The following is an 8,189-nucleotide window of genomic DNA, read 5'->3' as shown; positions in this document are numbered from 1 at the left end:
GATGAGAAAAAATTATCGTGGAATATTTTATATCCTTTAATATTGCAATAGATACTTCAATTCTCATTTTTATTGTGAATTTAATGTAGAGTTGTCAAGCGGAGCTGAACTCGATATTGGTTTCCCTTGATGATTGATGAACAAAAGAGAAGTAGTCATCTCCTTGATGTGTAAAGAAAGCAAGTGAGTACTGAAGATTCTGTATTCTTTTTTGCAGCTAGTCCATTATTCGATTATTTTTAAAAAAGGAAGGCTCAAAAACTGCACATTTATAATTCATCAACTGAAAAACCAAATCTACAGTGGGGTTGCAGAAAATATTGTCTCTCCTGGAGTCAAATGATGCCAATCTACGGATTCATGCTGTGAAGGTGGTGGCCAACCTTGCTGCTGAAGATGGATTTCCATCTTTCTCTTGAAACTTCTTATTAGATGTGAATTGAATGTCATCCCTTTCTCTGGGAGCATGTTTGTGTCTTCTTAAGTAAATTTCTCAATCAATATGGCTGGGATGGATATGTGGTGTTTGTTTGTTTAGGTTGGTGTTGCTTTTGTGTAGTTCAAGTTTCAGTTCATTGTCTATGAGTGCTGCGGCTACTCTAACAGTTTGGTACTGATCTTTACTTAGTTAAATCTATCCATTCATGTGGTTTTTTTCGGTTTTATAATCAAAGAGCACGTGCTGCTCCTACGTAATTTCACTTACCAAAATCTTGCTAAGGTCTTTTCGAGGACAACAATCTGTTGCTCTGTTTCCTCTCTGAGTACTATCCCTCTTATGTTGGAGAAGAAATTTATTGGAATTTCACCTTTTTGAGTAGTTGGAACAGATGTCAAATGTCGCCCTCTCAGATGCTTAGAGTGCATGCACTCCTGTCAAATTCTCATAAATTCAATTACCGACTGTTTATCAAGAACTTGAGTCGTTTTAAAATGGCTTCTTGGGAAAGGAGATATAGGCTACTTTGGCAATCGGATGGCATATAAAGACAGTAAATTCATAGTCTAAATAGGAGGCTAACAGTGAATATTGATAGGGAGAAAACCATCTAAAATTATCATAAATACATTTTATTATCAAGAACTAGTAATTAAATGTTAAACATCTTTTAATGTGAAATTATCATGCCAATTCATGCATATTATCAAAATTTTCCTGGTTTCTTTCTTCTTCTTCTTCTTCTTAAATTAGCTATGCATAGATCAAACTAAGTATACATAATCTACCGAAGCCATTATCTTTTTCTACAACGTGATGAAATTTCTAGAGCTTTCTTAATTTTTTATCATAAAAAATTATCATAAAATTATCATAAATACATATTATTATCAAAAAATTATCATAAAAAAATTATCATGAAATTTTTTACATAAAAACAGAAAACCGAGCCATGAATAAAAAAGCAAAAAAAAAAAAAAAAAAAGAAGAAGAAACTGAAAACCAAAACCGAACCAAATCGGCTTATCGGTTCGGTTCCAATTCGGTTCGGTTCCTATTTGGTTCGGTTCAAGGAGGCACCCTTAACGGTTCAGTTCGGTTCGATTTTTCAAGAAAACCGAACCGAACCGAACCGTTTACACCCCTACCGGCAGGCGTCCACGTCGGCAAATTCCGGTCAAAATTGGCCGAAAGGACTAAATTGGCATAAAAACAAAAGGTTTAGGACTGAATTGGCACCAAAAAAAGGTTTAGAACTAAATTGGCACCAATGCAAAAGGTTTAGGACTGAATTGGCACCAAAAAAAGGTTTAGGACTAAATTGGCACTAATGCAAAAGGTTTAGGACTTTTATGGCACTTTTCCCCTCGTGGCGCCATTCCCTGTTATATCATGTCACAGCCTCCTTTCCTGCACTAAAGGGAGAAATTACAATTTACAATGCCACTCTCCGCATTATAGTAGAAAAACATGTTAAAAGGGCACCCGTTAAGGAGCATTAAGTACGATTTAGAAATGTAAAATCTTTGAAATTTAGAGTAGGCTGTTTTCATGTGATGTCCGAGATGTCAATTCTCTAAGTATCTAGCTAAATTGTTTTTTTTTCCCTATTTTCCCCCTTAATTAGTGTTGGGAAATTAGTTGTTAACAAAAGTCATTTTAGTTAAATTAAATGACGTAATTTCTACGAGGGTCTTCTTTGCATCGTAGCCACACATCAAGAGTTTAAGCAGAAAGAGAAGATTTGAACACTTACCACCCCATGATTAAAAGTAATTCAGCAGAAAGAGAAGATTTGACCAAAAAGCACTCTTATATTTTCCTGAACATATAACACTTTCACAATAGATGCACAAAATTACACTAAAAACTACACAGGTGAAACAGAAACAGAAACACTTCCTATCACACACTGAACAAATCTGGTGTAACTTCCTACAAGTTTGCCTGCTTTGATAGACACAAGAAAGAAAGTGGGAGGGAAATATACTGATATTTACATCAAGCAAACGACCCTGCCCTCGAAACTTGAGACAGAGCATCCTCGAACTGGTCGTCTTCAACCTTCTCCGAGCACAAGCTGGGAAGGACGTACGTTCGGAAGATGCGCTCCATGTGCGGCGTCTCCTTCAGCTGATGCGAGGCGACTCCCAGCGCTGGGTTGCTGAAGAAGCGATAGAACTTCTGGTTGCACACGTAGGCAAAGATAAGGGTCGAGATGATCAGCGGAACCAGGAAAGGCGCATAGTAGAATTTCTTCGCCCCAAAGAAGGCAAGCATAGTCAGCTGGTATAGGAGAAGAGCAGCTAGGATTCGCTTATGCATGTGCGGCCACATTCTTCCGTAACTCTCATAGGATGGAACATAAACCTTGAGTGCCTGTCGACCAAAACAATCATATGAATGATTTAAGGAATGCTCTAGAAGAGGCAAAGATGTGCAAAAGCTTTACTCAAAACTAAGTACAACGTGGAGTTAGCCCAGAAAACTTGTACTCAACCTGATTTCGAAGAATAAGCCATCCTAATCCGAAGTATACAACACCAAATGGGATGATCAGAGGAGCAATGATAGAATAGCAGAGGGTAATCGTGAGGATCAGCATGTCACCGGGAACTCTAGTCGCATATCCAAGATCTCCGGGATACCATGCTTCTTTGATTTCAGCTTCAGTCTTGCAGAGGTATTTCTTCTTCAAGTGAAAAATAATCAGAGGAACAATCCGAGAAAGCTCGAGACCGTAGCCAACAAAGAACCTGACAGCCATTAACCAAATTCAGGCATTAGCACCATCACTATACCATAAAGCAGAGGAAAAAGTCCATGCAGGAACTATGAAGTGAAAGGTAACCATACTAATTAAATGATGGCCATATGAAACTGGAATCTATTTTAAGGAACATAGAAAGTATAATTATGAGAATAACAAACTGCCCTAATGAGTAGGGAAGCAAATCCAATTGTTTTTTTTTTTTTCTTTTTGTTCCCTTTCGCATCAAGAAAGAATCAGAATCCGTCACTCAACAAGTTAGAAGTTAATAGAGGACTGAGGAGGAACAAAAATATCTTACTTCAGAGCAACAAAAGTGAGGAAAAATGTTGCATTTCCAGGAAGACTGGCCGCCAGTACTGTGAGGAGAGAGTTGGGTTTTTTCTCAATAGTCTTGAATGTATCGAACAAGGTTCCACCCACAGTAACACCAATAAACACATTCAAGACCGTGAAGTAGAAGTATTTTCCAGAGGCAGCACGTTCTATATGGCTCTGGGAAGGAATCCCCTCTAGCTTTGACAGAAACAACAGCAACTTGGGCAACAAAGCCAGAAACACGATGAGCGCAATCTGAGGGAGATAAGCTTCCAACACAGTTCTGATTGCTGCAATCTTCACAATCGGCTTTATAAATGGGAGATATTTCTTCAGATTTTGCAGAGTCGTAAAGGCGGAAACAAACGTGATGGGAATCATGAAGAACAAAATGGTCAGAGCCACTATAATGTAGATAATGTACTGCCGTATTTGTCGCTCGAAAAACTTAATCGTAAGATTAGTCCATATGACTTGGCGGGGTTCGGGTGCATCCATCACATTCCAGGTGTCAAGCATTGTGGCGTGCAGGCTCTGTGCTGCAGAGGCCGCGGTCACCCTGCTAGTAAAGAAGACCAGAGCCGCTGCTTGCTGCTTATCTCTCAAGGTGGCTTTCTGCTCAGCTTCAAGCTTTGGAGTCAGTTCGCTGATCTTCTCTCTGTAGTATTCTATACTGTCCACCTTCGTCCCAGTAAGACCTAGGAAGCCGCCGGTTTTGTTTGTGGGTCTTGTTCCTTCTGGTTTGCCCGTTGTCTTCGATTCTGCATACATTGTTTCAGCGCGTACAAGCTTTTTCTTGCACCCCTCCAACTCTTCGTAGATTTTGTTAGCCTACATGATAACATATAACAAGGAAAGGTCTCTCAATGGATGGAAATCAAAAGAAAAAAGAACAAGTATTTCCACTATGACTCCATTCTCTGTCACAATATATAACCAAAATTTTCATGCGAAGAACTCCAAGTATACAACATCTCTTTATCCCTCCGAGTATTTCTGGGCATGCATTTAATAATGCCTCTATGAACAATATGGGGTTGCTGCGGTGGCACAGTTAAGAAGTTCATAAACCATGATTGCTTTTTTTTAGGTGAACAGGGGAGTAAACTACAGCACGACAGCTCTCTTGGCACTAAAAAACACCTATTTTGTCCTTTAATAAATCCAGTCCGGGAGGGGGCCTAGAATTTAAAACTCAAAACTATGGGCCTGATCAAAAGCATTGTTGGCTAACCAGTCGACACAACTGTTTCCTTCCCAGGCCGTATGCTGGATTTGCACAGTCCATTGCCAAGAGAGCAACTGTATAGTGGTAAGGGTCAACCATGATTGTTTTCGATACGTATATAATGAAGTCATTACCTCAACTATTTGTGTCAAGTGGGGCCTGTCTGTCCTGTCTGTCTATGACGGTCGTATTTTGGTTCATTAATAGCAGTGTCATCTACTTCTACCACATGACAAACCACATAAATGCACTTCCTTGTTTTGTGACTTCATATCACACTACCACTGAAAACTGCCCGACGAACTGGTATGTCACTTTTACTTGGGTCTTTCCTTGAGAACCTCTACATATCAAAGGGCTTCATTACTCATCCATCCCCACAATAGTACATAATTACTCATCCAGCCATACAATAATTCATAATCCTCCTCAAATAGAATCAATTATGAAAATGGTCCAAATCCAGGTCAGCCTCCTAACCAGTACCATAATAAATAGCACAAGCTGCACGGCCACTGTAGTGGAGAAATCATTAAAAGACTAACCATCAGGAACCACACAATTTTATTTACGATGTGCTTTCACTTCTGTGTATTCTAATTATCAACCGGATACTCAAAATAGTTGCAATATATACTCACATAAACGTAGATATTAGTCATAAAAAGGACAAAGTTTGCAGTACTTAGAGCAAGGCTTAGAGCAAGACTTAGCATAGCAACAACTGAGGAACAAATTGAATATTCTAAAAAGAAACGTTATAAAACCATACCTCTTCATTATTAGTCACTATCATCGACCTGTAAAATGTATCGGGATAAATAGACTTGAAATATGAGTCCACTTGTTCCTTCCTAGATTGACCTTCTGGGGCGGGAGGTATGTCTCTCACAAGGACAGCAAATTGCTCTGCTCTCACTTCGGGAGACATTAAAGCAGCTGCTCTCAAAGCAGAAACGTGTTTGTATGCCTTCCATAACAGGTAGTATGCAACGATTGAGAGCCAGTAAGTAGCTATCAGGAATGCCCACAACCTTGAACTTTTCTCCTGTACATACAAAAAGGATCTGACTTAGAGATTCAGTACTAATTTTCTCTATAAAATTCCTTGTACGAGAGTCCTAAAACTTACTTCCACATTTCCCATTGACAATTTGTCAAGATCACTGAATGTCCCATTGCTGACTGTGCCCGAAGATGTGTGTGAAGGTTTGTCAGTGGCAGCAACAGGTAGAAGAACCGGTAGTAGCACAATGCCAGATAAAACTAATATTCCCAACACTGACACAGAGTAAAAGGAGAAAAAGTCTTCAGAATTTGTCACTTCCACAGACGGCGGAGTGTTTCAAATATACAAGCACAAGTGTTAATTGATAACAACACAAGAAAAACTAAAGCAAAAGCTTCCATAAGTTTGGATTCTCAAACATCCACAACAGAGTTCTAACCATCCAGGGGAGCCTGATACCAATACAGATGCCATAAATCGAGCGATTGTAGAGAATACGCAAACGAGAAGCAAAAGAAAACAGAAAAATGGCAAGTTCAGGCTTCCTTCTAAGTCCCACCCTCATTTGTATCGAGATTTTTAATCGCCCGTAATTATTGATAGCTGACGACAGATATAAATAGATTGCCTGCTAGCATGTGGAACTTTTGTGTAACTGGGAATGCCAATGAATATATGACCATTTCTTTCCAAATTAGTAGGATTACACAGGTAAAATTCTTGGGAAATGCACAGAAGATGCTACTTCTCTTTCTTTACCTCCCCCCAGGTCACAAAGCCTAACCTTTTTTTCTTTTTTCTTTTTTGGGGTCAGAAACCCATTTGATAGGTTATAAACATATGAATGCTCATGGAAATCCGATTATAGTTAACTTCTTGCAACAGCAAATTGCAACTGTGGTGAGTGTCTGGTTGTCAACTATTCCGATCATGCACAACCGGTAGTGCAAGCGGTTTGGTATCACCAGCCCCACTTACATAGCAAATGTAGGTATATATTTCATATACACGTGCCGGTTCACTAACCTCGACACAATAAGGAGCGAGGACAATCAGCTAGACAATGCAGCAGCACAAAATACAGGCGCTGAAGGCTATATGCTTGAGCAAAAGGATAAATATATTACACCTAGAAACTCAAAATCCACACACGATCACGAATAAGACCTATTTTCGTATTGTGGTCTACGTGAATCTAGCATCTTACTGCACAAGGTGTGCACTTAATCAAGTGATGCAGGATAGGAATCCCGGTCATGGCATGAAAGTGAAATGCTGCTAAAAGTGTTAATGTAGCACTTGAAATGGATTGTCCTAAAGCCATGAATTAGCAATGAATTCGCAACATGTGAAAATTCATGAGAAAAAGACTGAAGATCAGACCATAAACGAGCCGAACCAAACCAACACCCATAAAAGGAAGGTGGTCAACCAACAAAAGCCGAAACAACCTATTCACCTCAGAAACACCAGAAAACACGAGAAGAAGGCATCATATCCTGAAAGAACAGTCCACAACTCCCACTCCAATTGCAAAAGACGCACGAAAACGCCGAGGTTCAACTAATTCATAAACAACGACGGGCCCAGTCGCCTCAGGCGAAAAGATCAGCAGTACCCCATCTCTTCCCCCCACGCCCCCTTCTTCCCTCAACAAGTTCTCCACGAACGGAAAGATCACATCAGAAAAGAACCACCCAACATCACACCACGAGCACCCCAAAAAAAAAGAAAAACCACCAAAGCGAGCGAGAAAGGAACGGACGACCAAGGAGAGAGGGGCACGGACCGGTGCTGAGGAAGACGAAGTAGACGGCGGTGTCGACGCCGGACGCGGCGATGACGTCCTGCTCGGAGGAGGCGAGGGCCTCGTGGATCCAGGCGAAGGGGCCGCGGGAGGCGTGGGAGGCGCCGCCGTCGAGGGGGTCCATGCCCCTGAGGAGGCGGTTGGGGTAGTAGATGACCCTGTTGCCGGGGCGGCGGGAGAGCCAGGCGAAGACGGCCATGAGGACGACGAAGATGGCGCAGGACGTGATCAGGGACGTCAGGAACGAGCTGAAATCCATCTGGGTCGTCGCCCTCCGCCTCCTGCAGCAGCAGCAGTTGCAGTTGCAGTTGCCCTCCTCTTCCTCCTCGTGGTCACCACCCAAGCGAAGCTCTCTCGCTCTCAAAGCGTCACAGCTTCGGACAGGGAGAGAGACGGAGGGGGGTGGGTGCTTCTTGCGGAATGCGAAGTGGGCTCGAGAGGGGGAAGGTGTCAGGGAGGGAGAGGAGAGGAGTAACCGTTTGGGAAGAGGGGAGAGGTGGTGGTTATGGGGGGCGGTGGAGTTATTATAACGCAAAGATGTCGACGGAAAGAGCGAGAGAGAGAGAGGGGAAGGCTTGTTTGGGTTAGAGAGAGAGAGCTGGTTGATGAGTGTGGTGA

General features: G+C 41.6%; 1 protein-coding gene across 1 annotated transcript; it reads right to left on the bottom strand.

Annotated features, from left to right (window-relative positions):
- Positions 1-2,233: 2,233 nt before the first annotated feature.
- LOC115664714 (CSC1-like protein ERD4) lies at positions 2,234-7,905 on the bottom strand. The gene is made up of 6 exons (XM_056319796.1): positions 7,554-7,905; positions 5,888-6,036; positions 5,528-5,803; positions 3,511-4,358; positions 2,940-3,195; positions 2,234-2,818 (listed from the first exon to the last, which is right to left on the bottom strand). The coding sequence occupies exons 1-6, from the start codon at positions 7,828-7,830 to the stop codon at positions 2,441-2,443; spliced, it is 2,184 nt and encodes a 727-aa protein (XP_056175771.1). The 5' UTR covers positions 7,831-7,905; the 3' UTR covers positions 2,234-2,440.
- Positions 7,906-8,189: the final 284 nt, after the last annotated feature.

The sequence above is a fragment of the Syzygium oleosum genome, unplaced genomic scaffold (assembly GCF_021117445.2).
Source record: "Syzygium oleosum isolate NSW1041296 unplaced genomic scaffold, Sole_v2.1 Sole_v2.18, whole genome shotgun sequence".
In the NCBI taxonomy this organism is placed as follows: Eukaryota; Viridiplantae; Streptophyta; class Magnoliopsida; order Myrtales; family Myrtaceae; genus Syzygium; species Syzygium oleosum.
Note: the sequence above shows the minus strand (reverse complement) of the source record. Positions and strands in the feature narration are given on the sequence as shown.

Excerpts from the sequence above, each read along its gene's own strand:
- LOC115664714 (XM_056319796.1), bottom strand. The coding sequence starts at position 7,830 with ATGGATTTCAGCTCGTTCCTGACGTCCCTGATCACGTCCTGCGCCATC. Across the intron at positions 5,804-5,887 it reads TGTCAATGGGAAATGTGGAA|GAGAAAAGTTCAAGGTTGTG; the intron begins GTAAGTTTTAGG and ends TTGTATGTACAG. Across the intron at positions 3,196-3,510 it reads CTCACTTTTGTTGCTCTGAA|GTTCTTTGTTGGCTACGGTC; the intron begins GTAAGATATTTT and ends AATGGCTGTCAG.